At 36.3% G+C, this 22,747-nt stretch overlaps 1 protein-coding gene across 1 annotated transcript in view; it reads right to left on the reverse strand.

Moving 5' to 3' along the window:
• Window positions 1-22,747, reverse strand: part of RELN (reelin) — a 496,978-nt gene that overhangs the window by 133,635 nt on the left and 340,596 nt on the right. Inside the window, 2 exon segments of the mRNA XM_033088143.1 lie at window positions 5,312-5,424; window positions 6,219-6,411. Coding sequence (XP_032944034.1) covers window positions 5,312-5,424; window positions 6,219-6,411 — 306 coding nt within the window.

Below are 22,747 nucleotides of genomic sequence, written 5' to 3' on the forward strand. Positions count from 1 at the left end.
AAACACTTGGGACCTTCATTCATCTAAACCAGATATAGAATCTAAAGGAGGATGTTTTCAGAGCAATATCAAGAAGGTTTCCATTTACTGATGATCACAAAAAATTCTTCTAAAATCACATCATATTTTTCACCTCTAGGAATTTTCAGGAATCCGTTATTTTCTTTTTGGTCAAAGTGCAAAAGAAAGAAAACAAAAAGGATTTGTAGAACTAACATGTATGCTCAGTTTCATTGATGAAACCCTCCCCAAGCACACTATTACAGGTACATTTGATCTTAATGGCTCTGAATGATCCATTTAAGTCCACTGCATCAATTACCCACATGTTAAATACTCCCTAAGTACATCACAGACTGTTAAAATCCAGACTAAGCCCTTATTGTTTATTTTACCAATGATCTGTGGCTAATAGGTTGCATTTTTATTCCTAGTAGGGTAATTCCACATTCACTGAGACGCGTCCAGCAGACACAAGTTAGCTGCCTATCAGAGCTCGTCATGTTGCACAATGAGACAGACAGATGCACTTCCTCTATCGGGATAGTTTATGTTTGTAATTTAACAGCCATCACAGTTTTCAGAGTCCCATTAAGAACTGGTTAGTAGAAAAGCCTCCTATTAAAGCAGGTACATTGTGTTAGAACATGGTGCCCTATAGAAAACAAGTAAATTCAGACTCATGCACCAGCGTCATGACAAAGAGATGACTATATTCATTTAATATTGATTATAATCTGAGTCAAGTCTAGGGCCACAGGTGTCTAGATAGTGACATCTTTTGAGGACAGGGACAACTTTTGTCTCAATAGTTTACACAGGAACAGAATAAAGTAGGTGTATACACACACACACACACACACACACACACACACACAGTCCACTAACAAAAGAGTCAGTGAGTGGGTGGGCAGGTCAGGAAAAGGCAGCAGGTTTCTGGCTTCTGTAGGTAACGGCGTGAAGAATGTTCTAGGAGTCAGGGGACCCGACCCCTAGAACCCTGGCTCTGCAATTTATCAGCTGTGTGACCTTTAGTGAAAAATTTAAGCCTTTGGGGGCTGCTAGTTCCTCGCCTCTCAAATAAAGGGATTGGGCAAACTGATTTCTAAGATTCCTTCCAGCTCACAAATTTAATGGTTGCTTTGGTGGTTGTTGACCAAGGTGATTATTTTCTTTATAGTCACATGCCTACATGAAACCTATGGCACATATTATTTGGAAGTTTTGATATTTCAAAGATTAAAATGCAGTTGGAGGGTTTCAGAAATCTGTCCTAGATTTCCCAGTTTATTTTGTGCTTCTAAACAGTCACATGTAGACGCCTTCTAAATTCTTTTCTAAGTAAATGAATCCTTACATGCATCCTGTGAACTCTTGAGAAGATGTTTTCTTAAGATTAAAAAAATTTAAAGTGGATTATTCCATTTAAAATTACAATCCAGTTTAAGGCGCTGATGTTAATTAACAGAAAAGGAAGCAAAAAAACGTTGAACATTGGCTTTATTTTTAGTGAGAAAAAAAATTAGTTGTGTGAGCAATCCAGCTGGTCACATGTGAGATCACAAGGTGTGATCTCACTACTTTGCAGCTGCATCACTGTTAAATATTGCCTTCAACACAACTATTTAATTTGCCAATTCTCTCTCTCTCTCTCTCTCTCTCTCTCTCTCTCTCTCTCTCTGTCCGCACCCCCCATCTTCTCTCCTCCCCCACTACGTATTCTTAGGAGAAAAATCTTGTGTATTTTGGATTTAGTATGAAAGTGGGTCTACTGCTGTGCAGATCATGAAATGAAGTTGACTTGCATTTAAAATCCAAACTCTATGGATTCCCCAGAGCAGCAAAAGTTGACAGTCTTTTCTTTGATTTCCCCCCCATATAAACTTCTAGGCTGAAATAAAATAGCACTGAGTCATCTCTTCACAGTTAGGTAACCTGAGGAATCAAGGTAAATGAAGACTGACTAAATTGTATTTTCCACCTTCAGAGTTACTGTAATTACATTTACCCAATTATTCTGAAACTCATTCAGTCATTAGGTGTTGATTTGTTTATGAAGTCAGCAATTGACAGCTGTTCCGGTCTCATTAGGCCCAGTTCGTATGTAAATTTCTCTCATAAAAACAAAATTAATTTTCATTGGATAACAAATACTCAGTTCATATACAATAAAATTTCTCTGAGCACTGTATACATATTAAATATTTCCACTCTAAGTTGTCCTATCTGGAATATTTTCCAAAGTTAATAGATCTTTGATAATGCAGGGACCACATGTGCTTTTATGCTTTCAATTTATAGATGAATATGCTTGAATTAAAACAGCAGAACAAAGATTTGCCCAAAGGAATACTGCTTCAAACTAAACTGCACTCCCTTTCCTCAATGCTTGAGAAAAATATGCTATTTGCAAAAGTTTGCAATGAATATAATAAATAAAATTATCAAGAATGCCAAGGAGAATAAATATACTTTATCCTTATAGCAGAATTTTCAAGCATTATAGCTACAAAAACAATAATGACCAGTTGACACTTTTTTTTTTTTAAAAAAGGCAATAATGTTTAAGTATTAGTCAGTAAGAATGTTAGAATAAATATCCTATGGGGTTGTGTGTTTTTAAAAAAATATTTTTACTTTCTTTGCCCAGGGCTTTGAAGGAAATTTGGAAAAGCAGAATTCAATTATTTACTTCCATGTACTAAGAACAAATGGTGGGAGGAATAACCTACTAGATTTCTTTTTCTGTCTGTAAAATGAGATACTGTGCAATAAAACATCTCTTTAGTTCATTGAGGCATATTGAATTAATACTATATCTAACTTTCCAACATTTAAAGAGCACCTCAAGTATGTGGCAGGTACTGAAGAGCTTAAGGAACTGGACTTGGAGCTGAGCTGCGCCCTCCACAACTAGATTGATGATTTGGAGCTGATGGGCCCTGGAGAAACACACTGTTCCCCAATATTCCCCAATAAGATTTAAATAAAAGAAGGAAAAAAAAAAGAGTTTAAGGATCAGTATCTCTCCTCTCAAGCGTTTAATAAACGTTGATGAGAACTGAACTTTTCTGACTGTACTAAAACTTTCAACTCAGTGGTCTATCTTTTAAGCTAAGAAATAATGCAAAATGCAGTCTGAGTGAAGAAGATAAAGTACAAAGGCTTTTTTTTTTTTGGATAAAGGACAATTCTCCTTGTATATAGCTTAAACTACATTAATTAAGAATAATAGTGTATGACATTTCTGTGGATGAAAAGACATCTCTAAAATATAGTACCAATAGTATCTTACCATCATAATTTTGAAATTATAACCCACATATTAATGAATAAAAATCAGTATTTTTTAAACAATGAGGGTAATATACTTAATGACAAAACAATGAAAGACAATAAATCTCAGCAGCTTTGCACCAAGTTTGACCAGTATTTCAATTATTTGATGTGGTGTTTTAAATATCTTGATTGATATGCTGAGAGTATCATTGAAATTAAAGTCTGATTATATTCCCAGTAGTAGACATAAAATAGGAGGATGCTAGAGAAAGTGGGAACTTGTTATACAAAGCATTAACAGAATAGTCAGGAAATGACTCACAGTTGGATATAAAAAAATCTGTGGAAATCAAATTTCAAGCATTTTATTCCAACTGACATAATGATGAATCCCTAAAAATAATCAAGCAGGCATTCTTATATAATGCAATAATTCAATCTTCAACTAAGGGAAGTATAATAATAATTCTAGGTTACCTAACCAATTGTTTTTGTGTAGAAGTTAACTTTAATACAAAATAATCTAAGAAGGGTTTATTTAGTACTTTTCTCTTTACAAAAGGGCTCTTAGAAGGCAGATACCACAGAAAAATATAATTCCTGTCTCTTTTATGCTTTTTTCTACTACACAAATCACAGAATCTTAGTATTCCATAACTGTGGGGGATCCAGTAATGAAACCTCTTCATTATACTCTTAAGGAATCAGGCTTGAAGAGGTTGCGAATGGTTACGATCACGTGGCTAATTAATCATTGGTAGCGATATACTGGGGACTCAGGCTTTCTAATTTCTTATCCAAAGCTCTTTCTTGAGTGAGCTCATCCTGTCCCGGAGCTTTAAATAGTCCTCATGGTACTTAACTTTTCAGCCCAAACCTCTTTTCTGAGTTCCAGATTCATAAGTCAAATTGGCTTCTTGATAGTCTTGCTTGGATAGATAAGTATCTCAAACTTCACATCACAAAACCAAACAAACAAATAAAAAACCCCACCTCTTCTTTTTAAAGATTTTTTGGCATAAAATACTTTATTAGTTTCAGGTGCACAACATAGTGATTCGACATGTACATATATTACGATGTGATCACCACACAAAGTCCAGTCTCCACTTGTCACGGTGCACTTAGTACAGTATTATTGACTATATTCTCCTTCACCTCTTTTCACCCATAAAACCAGAACTCTAAATTTCTTGCCCCAAATCCATTCCTTCTCCAGTCTTTCTCATCTCAGTCAGTGGTGATACCATCCCAGGCCCAGAATGTAGAAGTCACTTTTGATTCTTCCCTTTCTACCACAGCCCCCATCACGCCCATCAGCAGGCCCTATTGGATTGACACACATTTCACAGGTGATGGCTCTTGCTATGACTACTACAATCATACTCCATTCAAATATCTAATGCCTAGAACCCCCAACTGGTCTCCCTATCTTCACTCTGGCTCCATCTATTCCTCACCCAGAGCTCAATAGAAAATGAAACCACGTAATATTTGGGGCGGGGGCGGGGGGCAAAAAGGGAGGAGAAAATGTGCTTTTCTCTTTCACCTTATCAAATGTTTAACTGTTCAGCTAGTTACTGAAGCTTCTGCTTCCGGGGGATGTTTAGTGTTACTGAAGGAATGCGAACAGAGAAAAAAGTGTATATTAAGCTTTTGAAATAAAAAGTAGGGCTTTGCTGCAAGAAAATAGCCCTTGCAATCCAAACTGTCTGGACACAGGAGTTTTTAGATTCTTGAATAATTCCCTTGTATATATCAAAGCTAAAGGAACAGGCTCATTGAGTTCTCCCACAAAAAGAAAAGTTGGGGCAAAAAGGGAGGCCAGAAAAAACTAGAACAGTTCGAAACCAAATTTTAATTAACTTTATTTTTCAAATATCCTCAGCATAAAAGAAAGATCTGGGTCTTTTGATAAAAGAAAAACGAATGCATCTTGCCATTGTGCTTAAGTTTTCTTCATATTCGAGTCATGCTAACAGAGATAGTAAAAGTTAAAGTGATAGCCATATCTAAAAATGTCATCTCTCACCAAGTTTTCTGGGGAAGAAGCACTATGACTCTTCTCCACTGTGTGAACTCACTGGCATGGTAGACACTTGCTGATGTAAACTCTTGACAACTCGGCATACTTGGAAGGCATTCCTAAAAGGGAGCCAGGCAAAAATTAAACTCAGCTTCTATTTCCTCCAGGGGCAATATGTAAACTCTCTCACCACAAGTGAAAAAGACCTTAGAGAAACCTAATGTCATAATCTTCACGATTTGCAATATGGATGTAATCCATGATTTTCCTTCTGTGAAGCTAAAATATTTGGGAAATAACTGAAACAAGATGCCACAATGGAATTAAATGTCTTCCAAATCTCACATGTAAACATAGAAATGGATTAAGATCCATTTTTTGGACCTGTGATCATAACATTGACATTTGGTAAAATTATTCTATCCACTATGATATTTATGCATTTATTGCAATGTCAGATTACCAGTATGTATATATAAAGAAGTACATTTTATTATTTTATTCCAAGAAACTAAATCTACGTATTTGCTTTTGTTTTTTAAGGCAAGAACTCTTAATAAGGTCTATCTACAGGTAAAGAAACTTAGAACTAAGAACAGCGAAGACATGCCATAGGGAAAGAGATACGTTTATAGAGGAAGAAGGTTAGAAATAATAATAATATTCAAAACACTACCCTAGGGTACCCAGGCCTGAAGTTATTCCCATTTCTTTTTCATTTTTAATTACCCTTTAGTATCTGACAGTGCAGAATGTGGCATCATTATAATTTGCTGCTGACTTTATGTCAGTTATGTTACAAATAACATTTTACCTTTTCAACAAACCTAGCCTTTTAGAATTGTAATTCTTTGCTTCCTATGTAAAAAGAAGGAGGTTACCTATCATAAGCATTAGAGGAAAACAGACTTACCTCTTGGACAAGGTGCCAGGTAAGGCCATGGTTGGTTGAATACTCTAGTTTCACCTGGTTGTCCATGTGTGGAGTGTATTTCTGCCCACAGCCCATCACCAGACTGAACTGAATCATATAGGATGCTCCTATCTGCATTGATTGTGTTTCCACATAGCGCATACTTGAGGCAAGTTTAGAGTCTCCAGTAAAACTGAAAGACAGAGGTGGAAACCAGAAAATTAAAAACAGCAATGTATCGGGGGAAAATTAAGCTCTTCATTTCATATTATACACCAAAGTAGTTTCATTTCACTTATTTAAACCTTGCATGTTACAGAATGGATTTCAGTTAATTTAATAAATATAATTTTAAACAGTCTACCAATCAAAGAAGCAATGTGCGTTTTTTAAAGTTAATACCTAGAGTTGTCAAATGTACTTGAAAATAAGTAGTCACTCATAAGTCGCTCATGAGTATGAACCCTTTGACTCATTAAGCTCACTTCTTGTAATATATCCTAGAAAATAATGCTAAAGTCAAAGATAATTTTATAAAATACGATGAATATTGCAGGTTTACTTAAAGTAGTAATTGGCAATCATTTCAATGTCAAACTACACGGAAAATGGAATGCTTAGGTAAACTGGTCCGTATTTCAAAAGTTTATGAAGGTAATCAATCAAATTAACATGTATATGATAAATTAAGATTTAAAAATCCACAAAATAGGGGCGGCCGGATGGCTTAGTTGGTTAGAGTGCAAGCTCTTAACAACAGGGTTGCCGGTTCAATTCCCACATGGGATGGTGGGCTGTGCCCTCTGCAATTAAAGATTGAAAACGGCAACTGGACATGGAGCTGAACTGTACTCTCCACAGCTAGATTGAAGGACGACTTGGAGCTGATGGGCCCTGGAGAAACACACTGTTCCCCAAAATTCCCCAATTTAAAAAAAAATCCACAAAATAATGCATAAAGACAATACACCACAGTATTTTCAGTGGCTACGTTTGGTAGTGGGAAATTGGACAATATAAAACTCTTCTTTTTTTTTTCTCATTTGCAAAATAGTCATTAGAAAATGGGGAGGCATTAAACACTGAAAACATCATAACATAGTTTTTATTAGTTGTACCTCAATTCAGTAAAATTCACATACTTTTACCTGGTCCCAATTGAGTACTGCATAATTGTAAAATATCTGAAGACAGGCACAATTGCTTTTGTAGAGACAACTGCTCAAGCTATTTATAATGTATCAGAGGAGATTAAAATACAGACACATTTCCACTGGGCTAATCTGGGTCAATGTAAGCATTCCCTGGGTTAACCACCTGGGGGTTTGTCTACCACAGTACTTAATACTGCTATTCTGAAGCAGGCCCAGGACCACTCATAACGGTAATTCCTACTAGTCAGGGGGCTTAGCTGACACAGACAAAGGATATAATGCAATACTCTGAAATTTGCGAGGCATTTCATATTTTTCTTAATTATCCTTTGCTGAATCCGCAAAGTAAGGAGTAATTATTCTGCCTTGTTTCTTGAAGAGAATCAGATGTTATTTAAACACAGAACACTGTCCATATTGAGGATCACCATGGGTTTGGGTTCAAGATTACAGAATATAAGAAGCTTTTTCCCCAACAATGACTAATTACTGTTTAACTAACAATTTTAAATTAAGGTTTTTGCACTTGGACAATGAATAGAGGGATAACATGTAAGCATCCCACTTTCTGCTTGAGCTGAATGCTCAATAAAACAAAGGGAAAGGCCATATTCGATATTGCTGCTCTTACAAATCTAGTGCTCACAACTTGTTTACTGTTATCAGTAAGGATGGCCATCAGTTGTTGAGTGTAGGCCAGATCTCAAGACTATGCTAAGCACACAACTCTGTGAGGTACGAATAATTATCTCTACTTAACAAGTGAGGAAATAGGGATAGGAAATGGTAGAGACTCAGTGAGAAATCACCTTTGCCCGATTCCAAAACCTCTTAACCAATACACTATCTCATTGTCCTTCTATTCTCTAAGACGAAGAAAACACTAGTTTTGCATAATTTTTCACTTATAGTTAATAATCTGTAACTTTCAGTTACCATGCAATGATACTCTGATGTTAGAGATACAAAACCATGATTTGCTGCTATGTGTTAAGGTGCACAGGATGCAATTTAGAAAATATAAAAGTTGTAGAATGTGATTTTTAGCAGTATTGCAAAATAAATCAACACAGAACAAAAATACTACTAAGCTGTATAAGCACAAACTGGTGTGTAGACATTCCAGAGTCTTTCAAGGAGGCAAAAAGTCCTGAACACTTAATCCCTTTGAGAAATAAATGCTTTTAGCTTTAAGGGTTAAATGCTTTTCTAGTTCCCTTTATGAGAAACGTAATTAGAGACAGCCAACTAGGCTTCATGTGAATCATTTACTTTAAAGGCACATTAATATCCTGGGCGTCTGGGAAAAACCACACAGAGACGGCAGCAGGTATGATACCTACTCTGATTTCTTAATCTGAAGGGTCTGCAAGCCACACAGAGCCACTGAAACCTTCTCACTCGTGTCATGCATAGCATTTCCCTACATAGCACTTCTAAAATAATTTAAGATTATTTACACAATCAGGTCCTTGTAAATCCCTCCCTTCTGAGATGGTTTAGCGTCCTCCAAATTCTACAGAGGAACAGAAAGAAACACTAAATGTTGCCTGCACCTAACTTTTGCATGGCTGCTAATAAACCATGAACTTGGTTGAAGAGAGGAAGTACTCAAACCTGAGAAGAAGCATGTGTTCGTTCTGCGCGCTATCCTGAAGTTTTAAAGATGCCAAGATACCAAAAAGGATACAAGATAAAAATTATAAGACAGGACAATTGTCCGTTAAGAGGCTAAGTGACAGCAGTAAAACAGTGACAGTAACATTTTTGCTTAGCATGAATACCTGTTCTACCAGCAGTTGTGAGCAGCTATTTTGGGGTGGGCGGAGCCAGCTGCCATCCACAGCCTTTTGTCCCCATTTAACTTCTAGGGATTGACCTAGAGGTGTCCACATCCGCCAGTGAGTTCTCACCAATGGGATGTAAGTGAAAAGATGCTAAGTAGATTTACTCACTCAGATTTAATATAAACCTTTCAAAAGATACAGATGGATTTGGCTGGCATGCCCTTTGCCTGTTGCTTTTACTGTATTCCTTCCTCCCCAGCGGGGCAGCAGCCATTTTGCAGCAATAATGGAACAAGCATGCAGATGGAGGTCTTTCTATTGACATGGCGAGTAGAAAGAGGGAGAGAGCCTGGGTCCCTGGTGGCCCTGTGAAGTGGCTTACCAGCCCTGGCCCACATATCCCAGGCCTGCTTGTTGCAAGTGACAGATAAGCCTCTTTGCTTTTGTTTATGCCGTGGTCAGTCTTTCCCTGTTGTAACTTAGACCTGAATGCATTTCTAACACACCTTCCATGCTTTCTGGTATGTATGATACCTACTCCCATTTCTTAATCTGAAGCAAAATAACACATAAAAAGCACAGATGTCTATGTCTTAAAATCTTGACCATTTATAGTACAAGTTCACTTGGTTGTTTATAATTTATTTAAGACTGGCTGAAAGCCAGTGATATTAGGCCCATTTTTCCTTCTGAATACTCTGATGGAGTTTTAGGGGAAAGAATTCCATAGACTGCCATCTTTTAGTTTACAAAACTGCTCCTCTTTGCTGCTTGTCTAAGTCAAGATATGTTTATAAAGGCAAAAATGAAGCTGGACTTCTCTGTTACAATCACAGAAGGAAAAGAATTGTCCACATCGCATTTTGGGGAGATATTCTGGAGACAGAATGCTTTGGGATTCACGAAGCTTAGTTTCATTCATGTTGATTGGCAAGATAAAATATAAAGGAACAACAACAACAAAAAACTCCTGCGTCTAATCGCAAGACTTAATCAGAGAATGGGGATAAGTCTTTCCACTAGGACAAGTGCTTTTTAATTTCCATCTCCAAGAAGGCTAGTGGGCTCTCTGTTATGACCCTGGTAGAATGGATGACACCATAATATAACTCGAGTCTCCACAGTTCTATACTTGGTTGGCAGCATAGCTCTTTTGCCTACCCCTCCCACGCAGAATCTCATGTATTCCTGAGGATCTGTGTTCCTGACCAGGGTGGAAGTCTCTCCGCATGGAGAGGTCATGTCTCGTTTATCTCTGCATCCCCTAACGCACTCAGACCCTCGTGTGTCTCACAGAAGCACCTGGTTTGGGTGCAGAGCATCTCATTTGATCTTTGAGTCAAGACCATTTGAAAGACCATCGGAGATCCTTACAGTGGGTTATGGAGGAGGAAAACTGAGAGGCTGAGTTGCTCGGCCCAGGGTCAAACAGTTACCAAAAAGCTAGAAACTGGGCCTTCAGATTTCTACTTTGATATCCTTTCCACTATGTCACGCCCATCAAAGGCACTTAAAGAACATTAAATAAAAAGAGTGCCTAAGTGAAGTCTCTCAATCGGGGAGAAGGCAAGTTTTACAAAGCTCTACTAGTTACTTAAATGCTATAAGGAACACAGACAAGGGTTTGAAGTTACCCTTGCTTAAAGAAATCATTTTCTGCATTTCCCCAGAGCCTTTTTTCCACCTCCAGAAAAAATGTCTCTTTGATATGAAAGGCAGATACACATAACCAAAGTGAGTGGGAGAATGAGCTCTGCAGAGCTCACTTCCAGAGAAACAGAAGGGTAACACCAAACTGTTTTTGGTTTGATAGCATTCAGAAGTTACGTTCATCTGCAGAAGGACATGTAAATAAATGTGAGCTCTCTAATATCATCCCTTTTCGGGGTTTTGTTCTTGTAATCACCAAAGAAATGTTTACTAGAATTGACAGAAAAACTTTCTGATATTGTGGAATTAAAGGTAGCATTTTAACTCATTTGTTATTTCTACAATATTTTATCTCCAAACAGAAATAGCCATATGATTTCAGTGGATTACATAAATTTTACTCTTATTTTAAAAAACAATCTGACAATATAGAAGCATTTTTTTAAAGTAAAAATTTGCAATACTACTACCAAGAGATGACTGCTGCTAAGATTTTGGTGTAAATACTTTCAGAGTGTTTAATGTTTACAGACACAAACGCACACATACACATTCACTTTTCTTTCTTTTAAAAAATAATTATAATATCATAACAAACCACTCTATTTGCTTTTAACAGCTATTTCATTGCTATCTTTCCATATGGAAAAATATAGTGAAACGTTGTCATTTTTAATGAATAAAGCAATCTCCAATTATGGAAATCTTTGGAGGTTCTTTCCATTTTTTACTGTTAAAAAACAATGCTTCTATAATATGTATCCTTGTATATTTTGTGCGCTTGTCCAATTATTTCCCTAGGACAAATTTCTAGAAGCAGAATTGGTTGGTCAAGGCAAATGTTAAAAGTTAACACTAACCGCCAAGTTTCTATCCAAAAACGTACTAAGTTACATTTACCAAGTACTTATAACAATGACCGAGCTGACAATTCTTACCACTTGTAAATACTGAACGTTGACAATATTTTTCATTTTAGCTACTCTATGCATACAGTCTTTTATTCTACATTTCTTTAATAATTAGAGAGGTTAAAATGCTATTTATGTTCGTTGGCTATTTGTTCTGTGTGTGTGTATGCGTGCGTGCGTGCGTGTGTGTGTGTGTGTGTGTGTGTAGTCTTTTCATGTACTTAGCCCATTTTTTAAATTACGACTTATCTTTTCCTTACTTATTTGTAAGAGTTCCTCACATATTGGCATATGTAGTCTGTCATCTATTTTTAGTGGAATATGTGACATTTATGGTCCCTGCTTTTGGTGTCATGCTTTACTGGTATCTACTACAATTGCCTCTGAGCCTAGTTCATAATCATTTTTTTGCATATGTCCAATGGACATTTGAAAGGAATATATATTTTTTCACTTGTAGGGGACAAGTTTTTTCTTTGTTTATTAAATCATCCTTGTTAATTACCTTCATACATTTTTCTAGGTCCTGCTTGATCTTCAGGAACCTAAACATGATATTAAAGTCACATTCTGAATTATGGTTGTAATTCTCCCTTTGAAATTCTAACAGGTTTGCATTATGCACACTGTTCTAAGGCATGATTCAGTGTGTGGAGGCCCCTGCCTTTTCACCTCCCTGTGCGCTTCTTCTACTCATGGCACAACCTCTGTCACTGCTCTCTAGCCCCAGCTCCAGTCTAGAAGAGTTTAGTGGGGCCAGGGTGAGGGGTCCCTCAACTTTCGCTCACCCTACTGTCATCAACACACTGTCCTCCAACACTTCTAGAAGCTCATTCAAGTTTCAAATTCCAAGAATGTACAGCATTTTCTCTATTACACTGCCTGGATCACCTCCATGGGATTTCAGAGAGACAGGAAGTAAAGCATATGGGCTTCATTCACCATAGTCTATGATAAACTGATGTATTAATTTTTCCCTTGGGTTTCTTACTACATTCTCTCAACCAGTTTCTCAAATGAACTAATTCTCTATACAAGAAATTTGCAGATACCAAATTAATTTTATTACAACCTCTTAAACTCACTTTTTCAATCTACAGCTTCAAACAAATTTGGAATTTCTGCACGTAATGCATTTTGTCATGTATTTATTCAACACTTCATTTAAAAAGTCCTTATGGATTTCTAAGTGACTAGACTATCCCTCGCTTATCTTGTTGAGTTGGCAACTGAAGATATTTTGGAATACATGTGCTTTGGGCATCTATTTCAGGCTTTTTATACTTTTGTCCCTAGCACCTGCTTTATTTTACTTATTTTTACCATTCCTACTTAAAGTGCATAGTTTATATTCTTTAGCTTCTTCGTTCCCATTTCCATTTTCTCAGTTTGGAAATTTACACACAGTTCTTCAAGTCAGGACTTGAATCTTACTTTAAGTTAGATAAACTCTTAGGTCATTAAAAAACATAAGCTGAGCTGCTTGGCTGCTGTTTATTCAGCTCTTACAGAAAAGCAGCCTCCCTGCAAACAAAACTCAGTATAAAATTGGGCACTTAGCATTTTTCTCTCAAGGATCAGATAACTTCACCTGTGGGAGACAGAACTGTCACCTACTTAGAGAGTCAGGCTGTCTGTATGCAATGGCCATGACCACGGAGGAGTACCGCCTGTTCTTTCTAATGAGGTTACGTGCCCCTCAGGGGCACCGCTGCAGGTCACACAGGTGGGTAGACCAGTGACTGTGAGGGGCCACGGAGAGTTGGCTCCTCCATCCTTGTTAGGAGTCCACAGGTCCATCTGCAGCTGTCACCAAGCTTTGTTTCCTGTGGAACTAGCCTAATTGCCCCGAAGTCTAGAGGCCAACAGCTAGTTCCAATAACTTTTTAAATTTCTAGTTCTAAAGTTTATAGGAATTTGTTGGTAAGACAATGGGATAATAACAAAGATTTCTGTCAAGCTTCAGTTGAATCTTCATGTTGCCCACCTAACAGCGTTTTTAGGAAATGTGCAGCAGATAGAGTAAACTGCTATTAGTAAAAGGGAAGTCTCTGTCGGGTAAAAGCCAGTGGGGGAGTTGGCACAAAGCAGAATCCGGGCTGTGGCCCCCAAAGAGAAAGGAAGGGAGAGAGGGAGACTGAGGGACGGAGAGGGGACACACCGTCAGACAGGGAGAGTCTGAAGACCCAGAGGAAAAGAGCTCCCCTCAGCTCTTGTGGTGCCTGCCAGTGTCCTGTCAGGAACCCGGGGCTGTGGGTGGCTAGTTAAGGTGTCAGGGGCCCTTTTCACCAACAATACTTCCCTGCCACTTATGTTGAGAGGAGAGGAATTAGAGAAGCTTTAGCTGTTTCCAGCCTTTCCTATTCTGTTAATAACATCAGCTCACCTCAGATCTTTGGATATCCAGAATCTCCTTGCTCCTGTTATTCTAACGTTACATCCATTTTAACTCTAGAATCAATTTTGGTTGACATGAACTTGCTCAATCCACATTTACACGACTTATAATTAAAACTTGCCTTTTCAACATACTCTTCTTGTCTTACTGTCTTTCAGAAGGGAACATACTGGCCCATGTGGTCAGGCCCGATAGCCCTGATTGAAAAATGTTTAGCATGGAGGGAAGAGGTGAGGCGAGGGAAAAAAATACTTGAAGAATCTTTGAAATCCTGTTTTTCTTTATCCTTACAACTATGTGCAACCATGTACATTATTTAGCACATAGCCGAGCGGGGCCGTTTTAAGACTTTTATAGGAACTTGATGTTTTTAATTTTGGAAATTCCATTCACACATCATAGCCAACATTAAAATGCACCATGTCCCACATTAAATATGTATGTTTTTGTTGCAAAACTTTCACGTGGATTTTAAAATTTTGCCTTTAAATTTTATTTGGCTCCTAATAATGCATGTCATATACATTTGGCTGTGATTTCTCAGCATTATTTTCATTTTGTCAGCATTACTCAAAGATTATTTCTAATGCCATGAGTTTTTATGAGTATTTAAATTTAGCAATTAATGAAATTGACGTTTTGTAGATATCTAATTATACTTTATTAATTTTATTTTTGCAATATTCTTATATTTTTGAGATATTATTCATTTTCCAGCCCTTGGACTTTTTCCAGTCCCCTGGGCAGCTTTCGACACTGTACCCAAAATGACTAAGAAAGAACTTTCCAGGAAGAAGTATAGCTAATGCAAAGATACCGCGAGAAGAAAGAGCTTGGCTTATTGGGGCAGCAGAAGGAAGGCCAATGTGGTTGGGGTAGACTGAGTGAAAGGCAGGGAGACAGGAGAGGCCGATCAGGCCAGGTGACCCAGGGTTTACCATGGCGATTCTGTGGACCACTGTCCATAGGAAGTAATTGTCTCAGTCTATTGTATTTCTGTTTCAACGAGCCAGACATGCCATGAATCTAAATCATCAAATGGAGACTTCTTTTATTAATTTGTTTAGTGGTATGTTCTTTTACTTCTGAAATCTCACTTAGCTACTTGGTTCAAAGGGAGCTATTTAGGGAAATCCAGCTCTGGAGAAATAAATGACTCAAAAGTCAACTGTCTGCACATCAACAGGAAATGAGTCTTAGAACATGGCTACTTTATCCATTCCTTCGGCAGGTCCTAAGACTGTGGCCTCCAGCATCTATCTTCACGTGGTACATGAATCTACTGCTATCACCCTATTCTGAGCACCATTATAGGCACATGCAGGTGACACTATTAGCCTCTGAGCTGAGCACCTCCCACGGCTTCTCCTGTTAACTTATACTATCTATTCTCCACATAGCAGCTACAATTTTGTAAAATGTAAGTATGATCACCTCATTCCTCTGCTCCAAATTATTTACTGGATTCCCATAACACTTAGAAGAAAATCCAAAATCTTTATGTCGCTCTATAAGGGTCTGACATAATCTGGTCCCTTGCTTGCCTCAGGGCCTTGGCTATTCTCCCTGCCTGTAATGCTTTCCATGCTCATTGTCACCCAGGTCTCTTTTTCATCATTGTGGTCTCTCCCCGGGGCCTTCCAGGAGGGCTTCCCTGATCATTAGCTAAAACAGTCTCACTCTTCACTTGTGCCAGCCAGTACCCCGTTCCTTTATCCTCACAGCACTTACCACTATGTGAAATCTTATATTATGAGTTTGTATATTGTTGTTCCCCTCTAGAATATAAGTTCCACAAAGGACTTTTCTATCTCCATCTCAATACCAGCTGCTATACCTCCAGCACAAATTGTGCCTACTGTGCAATCAATAAACAGTTGAGTGGATAAATTAGTTTATCAATGAATAAAAAATTTCAGGTACTAAAATCTTCATGATGAAAAAGCCTAATAAATAGACTTCATTTTAGAAAGTCATTGACCAACCTATTTGGGGATATATTCAATCATATTGCCAGTCTTATAGAGGCCTGGGTACTGAAAACACTCTTTTCATAGTTGTTGAAAATAATAGTGACTTTTCAGTTTGTCACTCAATATACTTACACTATGTATCTTCTAAGCTTCTTAGGATGATCATTTACTGGGAAATAATAGTGAAAGTGGCTCTTGGGAGCCAGCTCACCCCAACTGACTTCCTTTAGCAGCACAGTTTAAGTTGATTTACTGTTCTTTTAAACAGTCTTTATAAAAATATAATCCCAAGAATACTCCAGGCTTACTTATAAATTATTTAAACTGACAAAATTTCTATATACGTTATAGATAATGTTCAATGAAAGAAAAATCCCAAAGAAATTTACTTGGCTATTATTTTTATTCTATAGGTAGATTCATCTCATAAAGGGAGAGCCGGGAATTGTTTTTTTTTCCAGAACCTAAGGGATCAGGGTTGTCTACAGTTTCTGCTGGGCAGTAACCCGACCTCTCCTTATTGCTGTTTACCAGTGACACATTCCTTATGTTACCATTGGGCAAACTCCTTGACTAGTTTCATGAGACCAGTCCAAAGGAATAAAGATCTGCATGCAGCAACGACTCTTTGTTCTTAAGCTGTTCAAATGCATCTTCCTATTTAAAAAAAATTAAGGAAAAAGTGGCAGAAGGAAAGGTAGACCCTCGTGAAAAGTGTTAGGCCCATTGCTTCCTAAACAAGAATCGGATCCTCCTGTAGGCCTGATGTCCCCACATATGCATGTCTGTGCAAGCATGAGCTCCGAAGGGGTTTCTCCAGAGCAGCTGGTTAGAAATCTTTTTGTGTTATCCATCACTGCACATTATTATTGATTCCTAATGGTTCTTATAACCTAGAAGTGTCTAACAACTACTTTAGAGCTCCTCTTGTATATCTTAAAACACATTTCCACTCATCACTCAGTTTCAATTTCTTTAATTGTTAACAGAGCCACAGTACTATTTCTACCTCTTCTTGCAAGTGCATTGTATTTATGTTATGAGATAAGCAGGCTTTCTAAATCCTTAGCCTGGGATTTTTCCCCCTAAGTGACTCTAGCTTCTCATAAAAATACATAAACTCTTTTCCTTGTCAATGCTTATAGATGCCACATGAAATATGAACGTATGCTTTTTTAATATCCTGGATATGTAGTCATTTGTTCATGTCCTCTGACTTGGGCCACCCACCCTGCAGCTGTGCTCCTCCTTTTACACCTCTGCTTTCCCACACCTCCAGAGCTGACAATGCTGCAGGGGGTTGGTGTGAAAAAACGAGGCTTCCAAAATCCTCCCATCACATTACATAGCACACAATGTCACCCTTTTTTCCTCATGCGTTTTGTCATTCACAGCTAATTTCAATTCTTGCATGTTGCTCTTTTACTTTCCGTCTACTTTCGCTGCTTCTTTTCAGAAATTCCTCTAAGGAAAAAACAACCCTAACATGACTAGGGCTAGTGATTTACTTACATAAAGAAAAACAAGAGAACTTCAATTGAAAAAAAAATTGGACATAACAAGGAATGAGTACTTTCTATTTCCATGCCTATGAAAGTACCTAGCAGGCCATTTCAACACTTCTGCATCATATTTACCTCTAAATCTTCTTTTACTTAAATCTGCTTTTCCTTAAGCACCATTAAAGATAAATAAAAACTATAGTTTTTCTTATTTCATATTATTTTTTACTTTAATTATTTTTTCTAGTTTTATTGAGATATAATTGCTACATACCATTGTATAGGTTTTTGGTGTACAGCATAATGATTTGATATATGTATATATTGCAAAATGATCACCACAATAAGTTTAGCTAATGTCCATCACCTCACACAGTTACAAAATATTTTCTTCTTGTGATGAGAACTTTTAAGATCTATTGTCTTAGCAACTTTCAAATATATAATCCAGTATTGTTAATTGTACTCACCATGTTGTACATTACATCCCCCAAACTTATGTATCTTATCACTGGAAGTTTCTGCCCTTTGGCCACCTTCACCCATTTTGCTCACTCTCACCCGACCTCTGGTAACCATCAATCTACTCCCTGTATCTATGAGTTTGTTTTTTCTCAAGTTCCATCCATGTTGTCACAAATGGTAGGACTTTCTTTCCTATGGCTGAACATTTGTCCATTGTATAAATATACCACATTTTCTTTATCTAGTCATCCATCGATAAACACTTAGGTTATTTCCATGTCTTGGAAATAATGCTGCCATATACACAAGGGTGCACATATCTTTTTGAGATAGTGATTTCGTTTCCTTCAGATATACACCTAGAGGTAGAATTCAGCTTTTTTCTTTGCTTCAAGATCATATGGTAGTCCTACTTTTTTTTTTTCAGGAACCTCCAGTTTTCCATAGTGACTGCATCAATTTACATTCCCACCAACAGTGCACAAGAAATCCCTTTTCTCCGTGTCCTTGGCAGCACTTGTTATCCCTTGTTGTTTTGATGATATCCATTCTAACAGGTATGAAGTAATATCTCACTGTGGTTTTGATTTGCATTTCCCTAATGATTAGTGATGCTGAGCACCTTTTCATGTACCTATTGGCCATTTGTATGTCTTCTTTGGGAAAATGTCTATTAGATCTTCTGCCCATTTTTTAATTGGGTTGCTTGTTCTTTTTTTTTTTGTCAATTGAGTTGTATGATTTTTTGACACATCTTGGATAGTAACACCTTCTGAGATATATGATTTGCAAATATGTTCTTGCATTCCAGAGGTTGCCTTTTCATTTTGTTGATGGTTTCCTTTCCTGTGCAGAAGCTTTTTAGTTTAATGTAGTTCCACTTGTTTTACTTTTGTTGCCTTTGTTTTGGTGTCAAATCCAAAAAATCATCGGCAAGACTGATGTCAATAAAATTACTACCTATGTTTTCTCCCAGGAGTTTTATGGTTGCAGGTGTTACATTCAAGTCTTTGATGTATTTTGAGTTAATTTTTGTATATGATATAAGATAGTGGTCCAGTTTCATTCTTTTGCATGTGGTGGCTGTCCTTTTCCCATTGTATATTCTTGGCTCTCTTGTCAAAAATTAATTGACTATATATATGTGGGTTTATATCTGGGTTCTCTGTTCTCTTTCCTATTGATCTATGTGTCTATTTTTATGCCAAAACCATACTATTTTTATTACTATAGCTTTTTAATACAGTTTGAAATCAGGAAGTGTGATGTCTTCAGCTTTTTTCTTTGCTTCAAGATTACTTTGGCTATTCGGGGTCTTTTGTTGTTCCGTACAAACTTTAGGACTGCTTGTTATAGTTCTGTGAAAAATGTCATTGGAATTTTGATAGGCATTGCATTGAATCTATAGATTGCTTTGGGTAGTATGAACATCTAAACAATATTAATTCATCCAATCCACAAACATAAAGTATATTTATATGTATTTGTATTTTCTTCATTTCTTTCATTAATTTGTTACAGTTTTCAGTGTACAGTTATTTCACCCTATTGTTTAAATTTATTCCTAGGTATTGTTCTTTTTGATGCAATTGTAAATGAAGTTGTTTTCTTAATTCCTTTTTCTGTTATTTCATCACTAGTGTTTAGAAATGCAGCTGAATTTTGTATATAGACATACCTCAGAGCTATGTTGTAAGCTTGGTTCCAGACCAAATACTGCAATAAAGTGAATATTGCAATAAAGTGGGCCACATATTTTTTTTCAGTGTATATAAAAGTTTACACTAAACTATAGTCTATTAAGTGTGCAACAGCATTATGTCTAAAAATGTGCATATCTTAATTACAAAACACTTTATTGCTAAAAAAATGCTAACTGAGTCTTCAGTGAGTTGTAATTTTTTTGCTGGTGGAGGGTCTTATAAAAAATGCTGTATTTTTAAAGCACAATAAAGCAAAGTGTAATAATTGGGGAATGCCCGTACTGATTTCGTACCCTGCAACTTTGCTGAATTTGTTTATTAGTTCTAACACTTTCGGTGGAGGCTTTAGGGTTTTCTATATCTAACATCATGTCATCTGTAAATAGAAATGGTTTAATTTCTTCCTTTCTGATTTGAAATCTTTTATTTCTTTTTCTTGCCTAATTGCTCTGGATAGGACTCTTAGTGCTATGTTGAATAAAAGTGGTGATAGTAGGCATCCTTGTCTTCTCGATTTTACAGGACAAGCTTTCAACTTTTCACCGCTGAGTATAATGTTAGCTGTAGACTTGTCGTATATGTTGAGGTATGTTACTATGTTGAGGTATGTTCCCTCTATACCTACTTTGTTGTAAGTTTTTATCACAAATGGATGTTGAATTGTGTCAAATGCCTTTTCTGCATCTATTGAAATGATCATATGATTTTTATCCTTCATTTTGTTATATGGTGTATCATGTGAATTGATTTGCAAATACTGAACTATTCTTGCAATAAATCCCACTTGACCATGGTATGTGATGTTTTTAATGTATTGTTGAATTCAGGTTGTTGATATTTTGTTGAGGATTTCTGCATCTATGTTTATTAAGAATATTGGCTTGTAATTTTCTTTTCTTGTGGTGTTCTTGTCTGGTTTTGCTATCAGGGTAATGCTGTCCTTCTAGTATGAGTTTGGAAGTGTTCCCTTCTCATATTTTTTAGAAGATTTTGAGAAGAATTGATATTAATTATTTTGTAAATGTTGGTAGAATTTACTAGTGAAGCCAACTAGCAAATGTTGGTAGAATTTACTAGTCCTGGTTTTTTTTTTTTTTTTGTTCGGAGGTTTTTGATTACTGATTCAATCTCCTTACTAGTAATTGGTCTGTTCAGATTTCCAACTCTTCACAATTTAGTCTTGGTAGGTTGTACGTTTCTAGGAATTTACCCATTTCTTCTAGGTTATCCAATTTGTTGGCATATAATTAATTATTCATAGTAGTCTCTTATGATCCTTTGTATTTCTGTGGTATCAGTTACAATGTCTCCTCTTTTATTTATGGGTTTATTTGTTTGTGTCCTCTTTTTAAATTTCTTGGTAAATTTAGCTAAAATTTGTCAGTTTCATTTTTTAAAAAAAACAGCTCTTGGTTTCATTGATCTTTTCTATTATCTTTTTTTGCCTTCATTTCACTTATTTCCATTCATATCTTTGTTATTTTCTTTCTTTTACTAACTTTGTGCTTAGTTTGTTCTTTACCTAACTACTTGAAGTGTAAAGTGAGGTTGTTTATTTGAGATCTTCCTTGTTTCTTAATGTAGGCATTCATCACTATGAACTTCTCTCTTGGAACTGCTTTGTCTCTATCCCACATGTTTTGTTATGTTGTATTTCCATTTTTATTTGTCTCTAGATATTTTTTGATTTCTCTTTTGATTTTCTGACCCTTTGGTTGTTCAGTAGCATGTTCTTTAATCTTCACATACTTGTAAATTCTCTAGTTTTCTTCTTGTAATGATTTCTAGTTTCATGCCATTATGGTTAGAAAACTTGCTTGATATGACTTCAGTCTTCTTAAATTTACTAAGACTTGTTTTGTGGCCTAAAATATGATCTATCCTGGAGAATGTTCTACGTATACTTGGAAAGAATAGGTTCTGCTGGTTTTGAATGCAATGTTCTATTAATGTCTGTTAATTCCGTTTGGTCCAATGTGTTGTTTAAGTCCAATGTCTCCTTATTGATATTCTAACTGATGATCTATCAATTATTGGAAGTGGGGTATTGAAGTCCCTTACTGATATTGTACTGCTGTCTTTTTCTCCCTTCAGGTCTGATAATATGTGCTTTATGTATTTAGGTGTTCCTATGTTGGGTGCATAAATATTTATATATCCTCTTGTTGGATTGACTCCTTTATCATTTTACTATGATTTTCTGTCTCTTATTGGAGTCTTTGTTTTAAAGTGTATTTCATCTGATATAAGCATCGCTACCTCTGCTTTCTTCTGGATTCCATTTGTATAGAATATCTTTTCCCATCCATTTATTTTCAGTCTGTATGCATTCTTAAAGCAGAAATATCTTGTAGGAAGCATATAGTTGAGTTATCCCACCCCTTTTTTAAAAAAATCCAGCCAGCCAATCTATGTCTTTTGATTGGAGCATTCAGTCCATTTACATTTAAAGTAATTTTTTCTAGGTATGGACTCACTATTGCCATTTTGTTAATAGTTTTCTGACTATTTTGTAATTCTTTTGTTCCTTTCTCCTTCTCTTGCTCTTTTCTTTTGTTATTTGATGTATTTCTGTAGTGCTATGCTTAGATTCCTTTCTCTTTATCATTTTTGTATCTACTATAGGTTTCTACTTTGTACTTACCAGGAGGCTTGTATTAAGTATTTTATAGTTATGACAGTCTACTTTAAACTGGTAACAACTTAAGTTTGAATGCATACTAAAGCTATACATTTTTACTCCCTCCATATTTTATGTTTTTGATGTCACAATTTACATCTTTTTATCTTGTGCATCTACTAACAAATTATTTTATAGTTGTTTTTACTACTTTTGCCTTTTAACGTTCATACTATATTTATAAGTGATTTACCTACCACTGTTACAACATTTACAACATTAAAGTATTCTGAATTTAACTAAAATTTACTTTCACCAGTGAGATTTATACTTTCATATGTCTTCTTAGTACTAATTAGTACCTTT

This window comes from Rhinolophus ferrumequinum, chromosome 20 (genome assembly GCF_004115265.2).
Source record: "Rhinolophus ferrumequinum isolate MPI-CBG mRhiFer1 chromosome 20, mRhiFer1_v1.p, whole genome shotgun sequence".
Lineage (NCBI taxonomy): Eukaryota > Metazoa > Chordata > Mammalia > Chiroptera > Rhinolophidae > Rhinolophus > Rhinolophus ferrumequinum.